We start from the raw sequence: 18,305 nt of genomic DNA, 5'->3' as shown, positions 1-18,305 counted from the left end.
AAAATGGTTGACTTCCTCTATCCCCAGACTCTCAATTATCTGAGAGCTGCCTTTTGCGTGTATAATCATTCCCAAGGAGACAGGTCTTTAAAATAAGTCTTTTCTAATAATTTCTTGTGAATCAGACTATGGAGAATAGAGTCTGACATCAGGATATGATCTTACAAGATAAAAGCACAGAGAACAGACATGGACAATCAAGGAGAAATCATCAAGATAAAAAAGATGATAAATGGTGACAGAGAGAAAAGGTCCCTACATCTTCAAGAATGAACTCTCCTTTCCTCTCAGAATCTCTATAAAAAGAACATAGTTGCTATTTTATAATAACTGCAAATAAAACAAGAATATATGCAAATTTCTATAAGCTTGGATGGGGGAGTGTTTGCTGGATAACTTGTCCTATTTCTTTTTTTACTTTCTTTTAGTTTTGACATTATAGTATTACATAAATTTATGTAATGCTATCTTGATTCTATGTTTTGTTTTGCATCATTGATTCTATTTTCCAAGTTAAATGACCTTTTTTTTTGTTAATGAAATATGGACAGGAAACTGCAAATGCAATTTTGGTTAAGATTAATTATCAGAGTATACTTGTATTTGTTTAAGAATATGATAACTTATATTGGAAATTAACTGAATTTTATTTAAGAATCACTATCAAGTTTTAAGTATTAGCTGAATTGTATGCAAACAATTCAAAACAAGAAGCATGAAGTTTTGGAAAAAAGGTGGATAAGATGGTGGGTAAAGTATTTCAGTAAAAGGATTTACTTAAATAACTTTTCACATTTGGAGACAATGAGTGAAAAGGGATCAAAAAGCAGAAGCAGAATTTATCTAAATCCTTGTCCCTTTGCAGTTAAAAAAAAAACCCCAAAAAACAAAAAACCCTTTCTCTTGCTTGGCCTTATGTTATGACAATCTGTTGAGAACTCAGTCTCTTCTATATTCATTTAAAACCATTTTGGGGGATGGCTTCCACCTTGGTCATGTTCTCTGAAGTCTGTAGCCTTTAAATTAGAAGGTTTCATATTTGTTACAAATGACTTGTTTCATGAAACTCAGTCCTGCTTTTCCTTCATCTCCTATTTATCTTTTAAGCCACTTTTCCGAGTTTTGATGCATAAGGTCCTTATTATTTTGCCAGATTCAGCATATGTGAAGTTCTCTCTGCATACCATACAAAAGAAATGTCATATAACTTTTCTTGTTTATCCTCCATATTCAATGGACATGGCATAGAAAACAAGGCAGTGCTTATTTGGAAGTTATTGAATCATGTATGCGATTGATATGAAGTAGCCTGTATAAAGTGATTATAGTTAAAAATTTGATCAATATTAGTGGTCTTCTGAGGTTCCAAATCTCATAGTTAAATATCTGATTTCTAGGCTTTCCAGAGAATGTTCCCCAAATTATCGCTTCTTACCTTATCCAAGAAATAACTGAACTTTAGTGAAATAATCAATGAATTGAGTTGCTACCCTGTGAACAAATTGATCTAGGGAAGTATAAATGTAAAAGAAGGAAGTGGAATTATATGTCTTAAGATCTTAATGTGAACTGGAGAAATAAGTCATAAAGAAATTATTTACCGGTCAGCAAGAGGGCAGAATAGGAGTCTCAGACTCTCCTTCACCCAAGGACACAGATTAAAAAGAGCATGGATCGGTTCCCTTTGTCAGAAACCTAGAAAATAGTTAAGGGGCTTCTGCATGCCAGGCAAGCATGAAATCAGCTGCACTGAATCTGGAAGGAAAATTCATTCCTTCAGTATAGCATGGTCCAGTTAGGAGAAAACTCTCAGCTCCAGTTTCTCACTAGGGAGGAAAAGAGAAGATTGAAACATGACCTGCATATAGAATCTTTGGTGAGCTCCCCAAGGGATCAAAATCTATTTTGTCTGAATCTAAGCATTGACAGGAAATGGTGCCATACTGGGGATCATCAAGAACAAAGGTGACAGTTTGGACTAGTACACAGTCATTCACCACAGTCCCAGTCTGGATGACTCAGTATGGGTGAGTGGGAAAAAAAAAAAAAAATCTCAATTCTCAGCTTCTTCCTGGGGAGGGAAAGAATGGGATCCAATGTTTTATATTTTTGGGAGACTGCTCATGGTACTAGTTTCTGTCCTATTTGTCTCAGAGAATCAGTGGGACCCAGTATACTATATATACCTAGGAGATGTTGATAACAAAAGAGCACTGGAAAACTTGACTCTGCTTTAGAACACCCAGGGTACAGCATAGAGAGGGCAATGTAGATTGGCAGCCTGTCTCTCAGGGGAATGGGAGAGAAAAGAAGAGTGGAGCATGCATCCAATGTTCTGGCTTAGCAGAGGGATGCCTGAGGGGCTGATTTCTGTGTTGCCCAACTTGGAGAGCTGATGGAACCTATCATACTTTAGAAACCTGAAGGTTACTGAGAAGGAGTTGGCTAACTTGTGTTCTAGAGAACCTGCAGCACCGCAGTCAGACACTCAAGGGAGAAAGAGGTTATGAGCTCTTGAAAAAAGAAACTGGTAAATCACTCCAATTGGGAGTTTGCATGTACAAGATCAGAGAAGACACAGCTACAGAAAAAGACTGAGAGACTCTCAGTCTCTATCCTTGCTGTCTTGTAAACATCTTTCCCTGTATCAAGTCAGTCCAAAAAGACTGGGAGAGGTAGCTATTTCTTTTCTTTTTTTCCAAATGTGTGAATCCTATGGAAGTTACAACGTACAGGAATAAACAGGAAACTGTATCTCCACCAAAGGAACAAAGTAAATCTCTAGAAACCAATCCTAAATAAACAGAGGTATTTAAACTACCTGACAAAGAATTCAAACTAACAGTCTTAAAAGTGTTCAATGAGTTCAGGAAAATGGTGCACAAATGAGATTATCATCAGAGAAAAAGAACATGCAAAAATGAACTAATCAGAAGCTTAAAAAATACCTAAAATTTAAAAATTCACTGAAGTTCAAGAGCATATTTAATCAAACAGAAGACAGAGAATCAGTTAACCAGAAGCCAGATCATTTGAAATTATCCAGTTAGAGAAATAAGAAGAAAATGTAAAAAGACTGAAGAAAGTCTAAGGAACTTAAAGACAGCATTAGGTGAGTCAATATATACCTTATGGAAGAAGAAACAGAAGAAGGAGAAGGAGGGAGGAGGGGGAGGGGGAAGTGGAGAAAGGGGAGAGAGGGAGGGATGAGGGGGGGAGGGGGAAAAGAGGAGCTGGGGAGAAGAAACAGGGAAAGGTTATTTGAAAAAAATAATACCTGAAAACTGAAAATTTGGAAAGGAAATGGGCACTTAGATTCAAGAAGCCCAAAGGACTCCCAGTGGAATAGTCCTAAAGAAGTCCACTCTGAGTCACGTTGTGATGAGACTGTTGAAAGTCAATGAGAATTTTGGAAGATTTAAGAGAAAAGTGACTTGTCACAAAAACTGAAACTCCCATGAGACTCACAGCATATTTCTCCACACAAACTTCTCAAAACCTTTCACGTTAGAAGGATGATATACTCAAAGTGCTGAAAAAATCTGCCAACCAAGAATGCTGTATCTGGGTAAAATTGTCCTTCAAAGATGAAAAGGACAGAAAGTCTTTCCCAGATAAACAAAAACTGAGGGAGTTCATCACTAGACCTGCTTTACTACATATGCTAAAGGGTGTCCTTCAAGTTGAAATAAAAGGACTCTAGAAAGCATCATTAAAATATATGAAATTATAAAATAGATATGTAGAGAAATACAGAATACTATAAGGAGTCAAAGGCACCTTTTTTTTTTTTTGATAGTCTGTGTCAAAGACAATGACTCTTAGAATTAAATGGCTTTGCCTCACAATTTTCTCAGTGCTTATGTCTTTATTCTATACACCTCCACATTCTACAGTGAATAGGTACAATTCACAACTGGAAGCCATCTCTAGGTGTCTTTTCTCGGACAAGTTCCTGTCAAGACTTGGAAAGAAGAGGGCATTTATCAAGGAGGCTGGTTCCAAGAGGGTGCTGAGGATGAAACTGATGCTCCTTGGCTTAGAAGGGACTATGTCTAAATAAGCCCATTGTCAGCTGGAAAAATTGTCAGTAAAAATGCACTTAGTACGTCTAACCTACTGCACATCACAGCTTAGCCACACAGTACACCCGAGAGTACTAGTTATACACCCTAATGAATACGTGGCTGACTTGGAGCTACAAGTGTGGCTTCTACTGAATGCTTGTTCCTTGGCATCATTGTAAAGTAAAAAAAAAAAAAATGTAAGTAGAACCATTGTTAAGTTAGGGAATGTTTGTCTGTACCAGAACCCTGGAACTGGGGTCTGGTCCAGAGAATCCCATCACGCTCGACCTCCACAGAATGACTGAACTGAAATTTGTGGTTAATAAAAGTTAGGAGGTAGCATACAGAGACTTATCCACTCAGACTCTGGAGCACTTGAGTTGGACTGAACACTAGAAGACCAAGAGCTGTAAAAGCTGTGGTGCCTCCTATAGTAATAGTAGTGAAGAGCAAGTGAGGCTTTAGAAAGCCTGCATGCATTCTTTATTTACCTCCTCAAATTATCCAAATTATTTTCTATTTTAATCTGTTCTCATGTACTGGGTCTCTGTGTGTGCCTGTGCATTATCTGGGACATTCTGATCAGTATTTTATTTAGTCAGCCTCAAGGACAAGTGACTGATGTCAAAGAGACTATAAGTCATATTTGAAGTATTCAACAATAAATATATATTGAGCATTTTAATTCTATTTATTAGTTATGTGATTCATCAATGTCTATGTTAGCACAGCACATGTTATTTATAAGAAAATATGGAGTTTTTAGTATCAAAATGATAACTATACAGAGTTAACATAGATGTAATTATAATAAATATTTTATGTTGATATTTTTTCAAAAAACTCTGAGTGTTTCATATATCTTGGACCACTAGAATATTCCATGTCTTGAGTACAAATATTTAGCTCTCTTGGCATGACTTTTTAAAACATGAGATAACTTTGTTGCTACCTAAACAACTCACTTGAACAGTTTTAACTTTGCTGCAGTAGCAAGTCAAGAGTGGTAGAGTGTAATACAAGAACAAAAAAGGGTAAGGAATCAAAATGACTGGAGTCAAGTCTCTATCATTATTACTATAAAATTTTGTACAAGCCTATATTCAGTTTCCTCAGCCATAGAAAAGAGATAATCACTTTTACTTTGCAGTGTTATTGTAAATATCAAATGAGATAATGCATAGTTTGGCCATAGTTTGGAAAATATAATGTGCTTAGACAAATGTTAGATGTTTGTGTGTGCTTCCTTTGGATGACTATATACACACAACAAGAAACTATACAAAAGAAATGGAAATGAAATGAAATTTCCAATTTGCTAGGGCAGTGCATATTGCAAATTTTAATGTGCACCAAAATTAGCACTTTAGAGCTCTAATTATACAGATTAACTCTCTACATTGACAAATGAACCAAGAATTCTTTATCTTAACTCTGTTGCCAGAAAGTCATACTAAGAAGCATATAACCAACCACATCATTAAAATGAAAAGAATTCAGCACATTGCTTGGTCTCTGGAGAGACAGACATCCTCTGTTCTTCCAATTTAGCTTGATTTGATGTTTCTAAGAAAAAAATCCCAGCTAGTGCAAATCTAGAAGGCTGAGAGTGGGCTTGTAAACAAGACTGCAAGAGTCCTATCACATACTATGAAAACAATAATACAAGTTTTGTATTATAAGTTTTGTAAGTTTTATAAGTTTTGTTGTATCTTGTTACTTTCTCATTCTTTAAATTGTCTTTTTTTTTAAAATCAAGCACAATATATTAAATTCAAAGTGTAACAGAAAAATCAGTTTATTTTCAAGTTTAACAAAACATTTTAGTAATAGGCAAAGTCAAATATTTAATTATAACCTAAAGAATGAGATAAAATTTCTGGTGCTTTGCTGAGAGTTTTTACAAATAATCTGTCCCACTGAGAAATATGATTAATGCTTAATAACATAAAGTGAATAGTTATTTGAAATGCTAAGGGCACAATTAGCATTTGAAACTAGATATTTGCAGACCTACCTGAGAGGTATCTGGAACCTCTGTGTCTTTTTTCCATAATGGAGGTTTTCCATATACAGCCATTTCAATCATACAGGCAAACCCAGGACTGTCACCCGGCATCGTGAAGCTAGAAGTAAAACAGAAGAGGCCATTATTGTATGCGTTATCGGCAAGAACAGAGTGACTTCACACATGGATGGTAAGTACTACTTCAATGAGAGAGGTACTTTATGGATCACAATAATCCTGAAATATGGCTTCAACCAACTGTGAACATTTTCGGATAGATAAAAGATATATTTCTTTTTCTAACACTGCATTTCATTTTCCTTCTCTCCTCCTGACTTTCAATCAAGTCTTGAAATGCATTCAGAAAGTTAAATCCCCTACAAAACAAAAAGAGCTTTATGTGTATAAGTAGGTATTGATAAATTTTAAGTGCTAACTGTGGTTGACATATGGTCTTACTCACATAGGAGATTGTTGGACAAGTAACATCAATGTTAAATGATGCTAAACTCCCTAGGTAGAAAATTCTCCTCCTTGGCCTACAGGGGAAATAGAAATGGAATAAGAAATGAAAGGCTGCATACCCCTGAGCAGTGAGATTACACTGTGATACAGTTATCAGAACTCAGAAAGCATGCTGCTAATGTACCAGCTGGTACTGTTTCAGAGATAAAGAAAAGTGTAAGGTTAAGGGAATTTGAAGAATGAATAGCAGAAATGGTCAACACACAATTGAAAATTTATCAGGAGTTTCTAAATTGATGCAATCAGATGAATAGGCACATATAACAAAGTACTTGGCGTTCTTTAAAAACACTTCATTTAGAATTTTAAAAGACAAATCCAATGATATTACCTAGACACTTGCCGTATGTAGCAGTATTAACTGGCACTATTATAAAGTTTATTCTGTAGAGAAAATAGAAATATATTTACTGATATTATTGATAGCTATTTCTGCATACTGAGAATGTGAATGATATTAATTCTAATTTTGATATATTTGTATTTTTTAAATTTTGGACAGTGATCATAGATTAAATTTTACTTTGAATTTTGAACAGTCTTTCCAGTTTGCCTTGATCCATAGGGATTTTTTTTAGGATGATGAACTTTCAGTGCAAAAACTAGGAACATTCCTAGTAAACCCAAGTCATTGTTCATTCTACTTTTAAAATACACAAAGTCAATTTTATTAAATAATTATTGCTTAAATTATTTCATTATTATTATTTAAATAACTATAGGCTTAGATGAATGGAGAAAAACAAGCCAGAGCCCTTTCCTTCCCTATCTTCCTACAAAATGCCTAGCTCTTGGGTGGCTCCTTCTGTCCTCTTACCTAAAAATACACATCTTATAGCGTTCCTTCAATAAATCATTCCACTACATTTTTGGCTTCCACTCAAGTTTACCAAAGTCATTTCTAATTCTGATCAGATCACTTCAGAATATTCTTAAATTCTAAGAGTTTCCAGTTTGTGTGAACTGTACTGTAGGGATCTATGAAGCCACTTGCCATCATCGTTGATTATGGTCAGGCTGACATGCATGGATGCTTCCTACTGGAGATGGAAGGAATAGATTTGGGGAATGCACATCTTTACTAACAATATGATTTCTCTTGCTTTCATTTAGAGTTTGTTGGAATCTGAACCTGAGCTGCAGTTCTGCAAAGGAAGTCACTTTATCTCCTTTCTGTTATTCCTCCCTTTCTCCCTCTGACCCTTCAACAAATAGCTGATTCTATTGTCTGCTTAGTTTGTATACTATTTTGGAAATTGCTACTTTAAATCCACAAGAGTTTTCCCCATGGGGAGATTCTTATCACATTCATTTTTATAATAGGTTGTATTTGTTTATAGACTAAATTGTGTTGTAAGAAACAAAGAAATGCTCTATAAACAAATTAGATATTTTGCCATATAAATCATTTGATGAAAAATCTAAGTGCATATCCCTTATGCCTTTCAAGTATTGCTGAGGTCTGCACAGTCTAATGATTTAAAGACTCAAGGATCATATTTTGAGATAATCCATTGACTGCCTGAGTGATCTTAGGCAAACCACTTAACCTTTCTTCCCTGAAGTGTGATTATCCACAGAAGGGAGATAATCATTCTTAGCTCATAAATGGTTAGTGAGAATCACATTATTTAATGTACATAAATCATTCAGTGCTAATATTAAAATCTGAGTTAAAGCAATTATTTGCTGACTAGACAGGGATCTCTAAAGAGATTTTTATGAAAATAAATTACACAGTCAAGTTGAAGTGTTCATCTACTTCTACTAATATTGCTTGTAATGGAGTTCAAAATCAAATACTCAATTTGAATTATTTTAAAAAGTAAAACTTGATGAATGGAACATTTTTTTCCTGGTGTTCTTAATAGTTTTGTTCTTTAGATCTATAATGATGTTAACCAATATGGCTGAAACATTTGATTTGGAAAGGACATTTTATTTGTAAACTTTTAGAAGGACCTGAACAATCTGTAAGTTCTGTGTATCGAAAACCAAGGAAAGGGTTGTAAAAATGTAAATAAATGAAAAGTGGATGTGATAGGTTTATGAGTTAAGTCAAATACTTTATATAATTTAATGTTATTCAGTTCCTATGCTAGAGTTATAGGATAATAATTTACATGGAAGGATGTATATGCGAAATAGAAAAATGAAGACAATTTGAGTCATATGACATAACTTTTATAAAAATATGCAATGAGATGATACCAGAATTGCTTTCACTAATATTTTCAATGGCTATCACTATATGCTGAGACTAAGGATGATGCTTAATCTGTGTGTTTTTTAATTTGTATTTTATGAATGTTGGACATAGAACATATATTTTCTATTTTTACCCCGTAAGATGAACATACACTTTTCCAATTGATTTTGAAGTTTATTTATTTATGGTATTTTTCATTTTTAAAATTGGTGCATTGTTATTTTATAAAATAACAGGATTCATTGTGACATCTTCATACATACTCATCCATCAATTGGCTTGATTGATTCCCCTGTGCTCCCCCTTTCCCTCCCCTTCTTCCTCTGTCTCTCTTCTATTTTCATGGAAATTGATTTTTTAAAGGTCTAACGATTTTGGCAACGTTTTTCTGTTGTTTCTTGGGTTCTATGCCTTTCCTCCAGGTTCACCTCTCTACCTACCTTCTTCCTAAGTACCTTTAATACCTCTTGTATCTGTGGATAGTAAACCCATCGTCATATCACACTTCATTTCACCCCTGAATAATGGCTTAACTGCTGAGAATTTTAAATTGATTTTTCTTTTAGAACTTTAAATATAGTATCTGATTATATTCTGCTTTCAATTGCTGATGTGAAGCCATTCTCAGTTCAATGTAAAAGCTCTTCTTTTGTTACTTTAACTTTTCTTCTCTGGCAGCTTTAAGATCCTGTATGTACTTGGGATAATGAGTGTGGGTGTGGGTTAATCATTGTAAATTCTTCTCTATACTCACATGCACTTTTGATCTTAGAAATTATATATTCTTTCCATTTGTAAAAATTCTTAACTGAACTTCACATATTGCTTTTTGATATTCCCTGACTTTTCCATTTCATTTTTTTGAAGCCATATATGTATCTTCTAAATTTCTTAATCTTGTTTTTGTTCTTTAAAATAAATCACTATTTCTCTGTCCAGTATTATTCTCGGGTATCATTTGTTTCTTTGTCTCCTGACTATAGAGTTTGTTCTATTGACTGAGTTTTAAATTTTTCTGATTATTTTTTATTTTCAAGATTTTGAATCTTTTCCATAATTTTTGTATTTACTCTCTGCCTATTTGATTTTATAATTTCTTTTTTTAGCTGAAAGTTATTTCTTCATTTGTGCATTCTGGTATCCTACAAATATTTATTTTATAGTTTTTAGTAGACTCATAAGAATTATTTAGAGTGATTCATATTGCATGAGTTTTTTGCTTTGTTCCATTCTCTATATCATATGTTCTGATACTGAGATGCGCAGGCTCATTTTGAATGGGAATGTTTTTGTTTTTTTTCTCTTTTCCTTATTTCCACTCTTGTTCTCTTGTGCTCTTCTTCTATGCCCAACCCTGCCTGCATCATGAGAGTCCTGTCAGATCCTCTCACATCTAGACCAGAATCTTGGATAATGGATACTGGTAATTCTGTCCTATAATGATATTGAAGGTGTCTACAGGTCCATGCACACAGCTGACAGAGGATTCTTGGTGAAGTTCAGGACCTACTACTTGTCTGCAGTCTGTGGTTTTTCTGGGCTGGAAGCTAAGTCAGAAACTCAGATTGCAGTCTTTCTCTGTGTGTTTATCCTCCTGCTTGCCCTTCCTTCCTTCCTTCCGTCCTTCCTTCCTTCCTTCCTTCCTTCCTTCCTTCCTTCCTTCTTCCTTTTCTACCTATCATCTCTGTATCTATATAAAATATTTCACAATCATTCTTGAGCAAGTAGTTTATTTTCCCCGATGCACACTGAGCTTCCCTTTCTAGGATTATATCTTGGCGAGCCAGCAGTTTTAGCTCATTTACTACTTTTCATTTTCCTCTTTTTCTTGTCTAGGGGAGATGTTTATCCTGTTTTGAACTTGGCTTTATGTTTTTAGTTGTCTTATTTTTAGAAATTTTCTCTATCACAGCTATGTGTTAGACATTGAGGAGGAGTGTCAAAGTGTGAAGTTACGAAGTCATCTTGACTAGACATCCCACTCATTTTGATATTAAGAAAAAAACTTGTACACCTATATTGAATTGCTGTGATATACCCCATAAAGATATACAAATGATATAAATGAATAAAGATTTTTAATCTGGTAGAAAATGTGTTTTGTGAAAAATCTGAATGCCATGCTTGAATATTGTGTTGTTTTAAATATTATGCTATTATAAAATTTAATATCATTACATTTTTTAAATCTGAAAAAGACATCAGAATTTTGTACCATAATATTGTTCAATAAAGGGAACAATTTTTTGATTATTAAAAAAAAACCCTAAGCTCTTGCCTTTGAAGGGCCATGTAAACAGAAAGTTATCTTTGATCTGTGAGGAGAATGATGAAAAATTAAACAAGCCATTTGGAAGTACCTTTCTGATTTTATAGGCTTAAATTTGAAAGGCCTAATTTCTTTGGCTTTTCCATCTCAGGTTTGTTGTGTGCTAAAGGCGTTTGGGTGCAGCTGTCTTACATATTTTTCCAGTGGTATATTTCAAAAACCCACAAGTATAGTGGTTTGTTTCCTTCCAGAGAAAAATAGAAAATATGGATTTTTTTTTCTTTCCAAGTCATCTATGTTAGGTTTGTCAAGTCTGGGAGTTATATGACTCACTAGCATTAAACCATAATGAAATTAAACACTTTAAAGGACTATTGCATTGTTGTGCTAAAAGCACAGAAAACATAGTTCATGTATAATTGCAGCATGAAGTCATGGTATAACAGTAACAGAATTGAACAGCACCAATTGCTTCTAGGGAATATTGCAAAATTGATGATAATACTGAATGCTTTCACAGGTGCAAAGCATAAATGTTCTTTTTTCTTGTCACTAGGCTTGGCTATTACCCAGCTATGATCCTGGCTCGTTTATATTAGATTTTAGCTGTTTTGAGCTTGAATTAAATTTGCTAGTAAGTTGTTTCATCTTTTCCCTTCCTTTGCTTTTCCTTCCCTCCCATTTCCCTTCTTCCCTCACCACTTCTCTCTTTTCCCCTCCCTTCCTCCCTCCTTCCCTCCATCTCTCTCTCTCTGTCTCTCTCTCTCTCTTTCCTGTTAGATTTTTAAAGTAAAGCAAAACATCAGATTTCCATATAGCTAACTTGCAATATACATAGCAGTTAAATGAATCTCCAAGTTAATAACTATTGAAGTTCTAATGAAGAATGACTAGTCTTAACCTTTACCAAATGAATATATGTCAATTGCTCTGAAGATAGTAGATAGTTAACTCATTAAATGCCAGTTCAGAAATTTCATTTAAAAGAATCTTCCTAGGTTAGGCTTACAATTGTGGGAGGATGAATTTGTTTGTTAGCAGCTCTGATCTCCACGTTCAGCCAAATGTTCAGCTCTGCATGAGAATAGCTGGGATGGAGGCTGATAGCCCAGAGACTCAATGTCAGCAGATGGCAGTAAAGATACATGACAGATATGAAGGCATTGAAAGGTATTTGGTCTGTAGGAAGACTAACTTGGGATCTAATTGATAGTGTGATTATTTTAGCTTTCTGTTTGTAACTAGAAAACATGGAAAAATATGCTTCAAAGATTATACATCAGACAATATGGATGAAACTGTCCAGAGACATACAGCTTTCTTTCCCAGTTAACATATCTAATGCCACTGTCATTGCTGTGTGAGCAAATTTAAGAAACTGTTATTCAAGAATGTGATGATTTTCATACATACCTTTCAACACAACCATATTTCCTTAGGTTGTTAGGGCAACTCAGCACAACCTGAATGTTACAGCAGAGCAAAAACTTAATCAGGCACAAAAGCCATAGTGTCAGGCACTTTGTCAAACAAAAGCAACATAAACACACCAAAAGCATCTTGAAGCATTCCTTTTTGTTGAGAGCATCAAGGAACTGGGCAGCCTGGCTATACAAATAGCATGTACATAGAGCATTTCATGGTCTTTAATAAGTGGCTGTCATGAGGACTCTTTGTCCCTGAATGACAGTCATGCAAGGGTAATTGATTTTAGCGGGTTTTAACTAGTCTTCCCTCTAACAAAGGAGGGAGAAAAAAAACCTCAAATATATTTACTAATAAATTACAGAGAAAACCAAGTCATTTTCCTGTGAACAACTGATATGATAAAAGGCTCTGCGATGATTCCTGAGGACTGCTGAGCAGGAGCTTCGCTCACACCCTTGATTAACCAGAGCAGTCGTCAAGGGAACATCCAACCAGCCATCACGAGCATCTGAGATTTTCTAGGAACCGTGATTTTTCTTCTGATTACACATATCCAATTCATGTGCAGTGGGACCCACAGCTTATTTTGCAGATTTTCCTACCTCCTGGTAGCACCTCTACACATGTCAACAGCTCAAATTCTTTTGTTTTTCATACCTTGTAAAAATATCCGCATAATAACAATTACAATCATACACATTTAAATTTTGCATGCAGAAAGGTTACTGTGTTTCTTAGTTTTTATTTATTCCCCTTTTTGTGTTAGCCTGACATCCAGCTTTAATCTGTCTGAACATGATGAGGAGGAGTTTCAGGGTCAGTGGTGTGCTGAAGCAGCCTGTTTTTGCACATCTCATCCCAACTCCATGGTTAGTGAATCCATGTTGTTATCTTGAAATTGACCAAGGTGAGAGTATTTAGGCCAGGGAAATTGGCTTATGGGTACAAATTAGTACCCTCTTCCCTTTTTCCTCTGATAATGGATTCTTAAAAAGTAGCTGAGTTTTTAAGAGTTTCCGAAGTTTCTTGCACATTTCTTAGTAGTCTTTAATCATTCTCTTAGAACAAGAACATTAAGAAAGCCTCCAAACTCAACTGTGCTATAAGCATTTCATTGGGAATTTCAATAGAAAATCTCCCTTCCTTTTAATCAGTTAGTTCACACCTCTATATTCAATTAATTCACTCTGATGATGAATGTGGATTCAAAGAATTTTACCTCTAATACATGGTCAGCTTACAAGTATCAGATAATATTTAACTTTACCATTCTCATCCCAAATTGATTTGCTCAGTGTTACTTATTTTTTAACAGTTTAGAGGTCTATTTGTATCCAATCCTTTAGCTAATCAATCAAATCTCAGAAGCTAAAAATATTGACTGCTAATCCTTTCCTCTCTAACACTTAAACTCAGACACTTTAATATTTTGAGAAAGTAAAATTTTCCAAGTTGAAAGATCATATGGAAAAACTCAATTAGATAATAAACAGATTACCAAGGTTGAGAACAAAGTAATTCTGGTGAAGTTGGCATGTGCAAATTCACTCCTGTATGGTGGTAAGTGAACCCAAAGATATGTTTTCTTCAGGAAAAGGCCATTGTGTTCCTTTCACTTTTTAAAAGATATGTTACACCAAGAGATTATTTTCTATAAAATTACTGAATGTTAACAGTAAGTGTGTATTTTCCTTGTTTTCTAAATACTACAGTTTCTGCATGATTAGTACTATTCGAAGTATGTAATTTTCCTGGTGGTGCATTTTAATTTAAATTTACTTAAGAAGCAAAAATATTTTAATGCTAAAGTATTCATGTTGTATCATGTTTAATCAAGTAAGGTCAGTAACAATCATCCTAGCGTTTCTTTAAAACTATGAAAGTAGATTAGTAAAGATGAAAAAGGTTTAAATTTCAGAAGCACTTTCTAGGCCAAAGTTGTAAATTTCTCATCGCTCTAGTGTAGAAAGACTGAGTGTGATTCAGTGGGCCATGCCTGAGATCGATAGCTCTTTGGTTTCACAATTCTTTGCCAGCTAGCTCGCCATCTATGTCCTTTGCCTCTCAGTTTATTTCATTTTCTTTGATCAAGAACATCTATGTCTTATTCTGAGACGTACCCTGTTCCTAATGATTTCTGAGGCTTTACATTTATCTTCTCCCCTGTCTTTCTCACACATTTTGGCAAACATGACTTCTTCATCTTTAAACTTTCCTATAAGAAAAGAAAAAAAAAAGTCAAACTAAATTCTTACCTCAAACAAACTTTCAATGTGGTAATAACCCAGACAAGAAAAAAATTTAAAATAACTGACATAGAAATGGAATTGATGAATATCTGCAATGGAGCCTTATTGATTGAATGAAGAATGACTCCTTTAATTTTGACTCCATTTCTTATTAATGTTTCCATGAGTGTACTTTTAATTTAAAGATTGAAGGGTATTTATTTGAATAAGTGATCATGATGATGACAAAAAATATGCTTTGTTTTGCCTCTTACAATGAAGAAAATATATTGCTGGAGTTGTTCCCTATAAGGAAAACAATTACACTAAAAGTTTTGGAATTTTTCCAGAAGATGATACATGAAATACTCCAAGTGGAAACAAAAGTCACATCATCTCATATACAGAGAAAAATCACTGACAGTTAGAGATGATTTGAATGTTTTGTACCACTTGATACAAATAGCAAACAAAATTACTATAAAGCTCATAGGCTCAAGACCACAATGAAATTAAATAAGCTCTAAAATCTATAGACTGTGTTAATTTAATGTATTTGTGTAGTCTCAATCTCCAAATAACTTAGTATGAGGTAAAATAATAAGAAATAGGAGGAAAAAAGAAAAGTTTTTGTAGTAAAATAAAGTATAAAAGAAATTATTTTTTTCAGGCATGACTTTATATGCAAAAGAAAATGGATCTCTGATTCCAAGGACACATGATTGAATGCTTACAAGAAACAGTGTGCTAGCTAATGGAGAAGTGGAGGCAAAGAAAACATTGCCATTTGAAGGTCCTTGAGAGTGAATTGAAAAGACATGGTCCTTCTCATATAGGTCAGTTTTCACTGAAAGCAGAGGATGCTGGCCAAGGCACTAGCACTGACAGTGTGGGGTGGTGTTATGAGAGGTGACATTTGTGCAACATCTTTAAGGTTGCATTCAAGCAGATACAGCAAGTCAGAATGGGATACTCTTGCTCATACAAGCTTGCTTTCTTTTCTTTCTTTCTTTCTTTCTTTCTTTCTTTCTTTCTTTCTTTCTTTCTTTCTTTCTTTCTTTCTTCTTTCTTTCTTTCTTTCTTTCTCTTTCTTTTTGTAGTATTAGGTATGATAAAGGGACATTTTGCCATTGAGCTACATTCCCAGTCCTTTTTATTTTATTTTGGGACAGGGCCTAGTTAAGTTGCGGAGCCTGGCCTTGAATTTGAAATCCTCCTGCCTCAGCCTCACGAGTAGCTGCGTTCACAAACCTGTACCACTGTACCTGATTAGCTAGGATTTCTTGATTGCTGCCCATGAAGCAAAAACAAAAGCACGGCATTTACTCAGAAGTGCTTGCCTATTTTGCTGCTCAGAAACAAATGGGAAATATCTTTTCTCTAGTCTTTAGATTTTTTTTCTTTCTTTATCATCTTCAGTGAACTCCCCCTATCCCTGCCCCAGTTCTCTACTACATGGGGTTGTGTTGCTTTATGTCACCTCCTTTGTGACACTTGACCCATCAGACACATTCCAGTATTTCACAGTGATAGAGACCCTCATGAGGTCTATGTATTTACTCTTAGAATGGCTTTTTTCAAAGATTATAATTGAATTATTCACTTTATTTAATAAATATTTATGCAGCATTTATTATGAACAAGGCTTCATCCCAAGTACTTAAAAACATTCAGTAATATATATCCTATGAGGAAAGTGAAAGCATTCTTCACACTTAAAGATGAGAAACTTGAGGTGCCAAGGGATTAGGTTGTATGTTCACAGGCACACCATCCATGAGTGACACAGCTGGGCTTTGAACCTATAAGTGATGGCTCAGGAATTGATGCTCTTAGCTACTGTGTTACTTAGTTCTATTAATTCTTAGTGAAAATATTAATTAATTTGTTTTAATTAGGTATATATGACAACAGAATGCATTTTGATTATTTGTACACAATTGCAGCACATCTTTACATATATATGGTTGTACTCGATGTATCCTCGCACCATATGTGCAGTCATACATGTACCTAGGGTAATGATGTCCATCTCATTCCACCATCTTTCCTCCTCCAGGCTCCCTTCCCATACCACCCTCCCCTTTGCCCTATCAAAGTTCCTCAATTTTCCCCATGTTTGGCCCCTCCCCCCCATTATGGTTCAGCATCCACTTATCAGAGAGAACATTCGGCTTTTGTTTTTTTGGGACTGGCTTACTTCACTTAGCATGATATTCTGCAACTCCATCCATTTACCTGCAAATGCCATAATTTTATTTTCTCTTCATGCTGAGTAATATTCCATTGTGTATATATACCACAGTTTCTTCATCCATTCATCTATTGAAGGGCATCTATGTTGGCTCCACAGTTTAGTTATTGTGAGTTGAGCTGCTATAAACATTGATGTGGCTGCATTACTAGAGTAACCTAGTGTAAATACTATAAATTTCCATTTCATCACCTCAATTCAGTTGATCTACCTTTCATTAGTAGCATATTATGAATTCCTTGGCTTTTTATTTTCCTTTGTTTCTTGAAAGCACTTTGTCTCTGCACTTGCCCTGATCTCTTAAGATGGAGGACTTCCTCCACCCTCTCTTCCTTAATCATAACATTTCATCTACTGTGCTCCTTATGTCCTCAGCCTCTTCTTTCTTAATTACTGTACTATGCCTGGACCTTCTCAGGTTCCATGGTATCTATCGCCAGGACTAGAGACTTATATGAGTGTTAAGGAGAGAAAGGAATTTGAAAGAAAAATCTGTTGGGACCCACAAACACTCCTTCTAGACTGTTGACAACAAGTAGCAGGAAAAGAGAGAGGTGTACTACCACACTTTCTAGTGTTGGTACTCCATTGGTGGCAGGTTCACAGGAAGGTGCCTGGAAGGGAATCATAATGCCTAGCAAGTTGTTTCAGTGAATTTATTTGGGAGCATTTGTGACCTACCAATATGGAATTTCTTTGTCTTGGAGATGGTGAATTTGAGGACTCTAAAATGTTCAGAAGGTTGCTTTGTTATAATATGAGGTCTTGTTTGGTTTAATAGTCTTTGATAATTTCCAGTAAAAATCAGGTCAGGTTATATTGTTCTGTGGCTGTTTGTTTTATATCTCTTTTTCTCTCTGGCCTTCTATTGCGCAGAGCAAGGCTGTGTCTGATTCTCCTTGGTAACCTTAGGTGGGAGCACAGTGTGTAATGTATATTGCACATGAAATGTACATTGGCTGAACCGATGTCTCTATGGGACCCAATAGATCAGTGGATTTTTTTTTTTTATAGAAATGCTTTTCCTTTACTTGCTGCCTACTTTATTCACAGCTGAATGGTAGTTCTAGCTGCTCTCCTGTGTGAAGGGCCAGTCCTTCAGTACATCAACTCATTAATGAAGTGAAGATAGCCGTTGATGTACTCTTGATGATAAGCCCATCTCTGACCTAACAAGTAAGTAGAAATGTTACTCACATTTCTGTGTGTTTCTGATATGCAAAGGAGTTTGTATATTTCAAACTCCCTTCTAAACCTTTGCATTCTCTTCCAGACACGTGCATTTCATATGAGAAATAACATGTTGGGACACCATGA

The 18,305-nt window shown here is 35.1% G+C and overlaps 1 protein-coding gene across 1 annotated transcript in view; it reads right to left on the bottom strand.

Moving 5' to 3' along the window:
* The window catches only part of Eys (EGF-like photoreceptor maintenance factor), a 1,574,159-nt gene that overhangs the window by 249,523 nt on the left and 1,306,331 nt on the right, over nt 1-18,305 (bottom strand). The window contains 1 exon segment of the mRNA XM_077801488.1: nt 6,085-6,193. Coding sequence (XP_077657614.1) covers nt 6,085-6,193 — 109 coding nt within the window.

Source organism: Urocitellus parryii, chromosome 8, assembly GCF_045843805.1.
Source record: "Urocitellus parryii isolate mUroPar1 chromosome 8, mUroPar1.hap1, whole genome shotgun sequence".
In the NCBI taxonomy this organism is placed as follows: Eukaryota; Metazoa; Chordata; class Mammalia; order Rodentia; family Sciuridae; genus Urocitellus; species Urocitellus parryii.
Note: the sequence above shows the minus strand (reverse complement) of the source record. Positions and strands in the feature narration are given on the sequence as shown.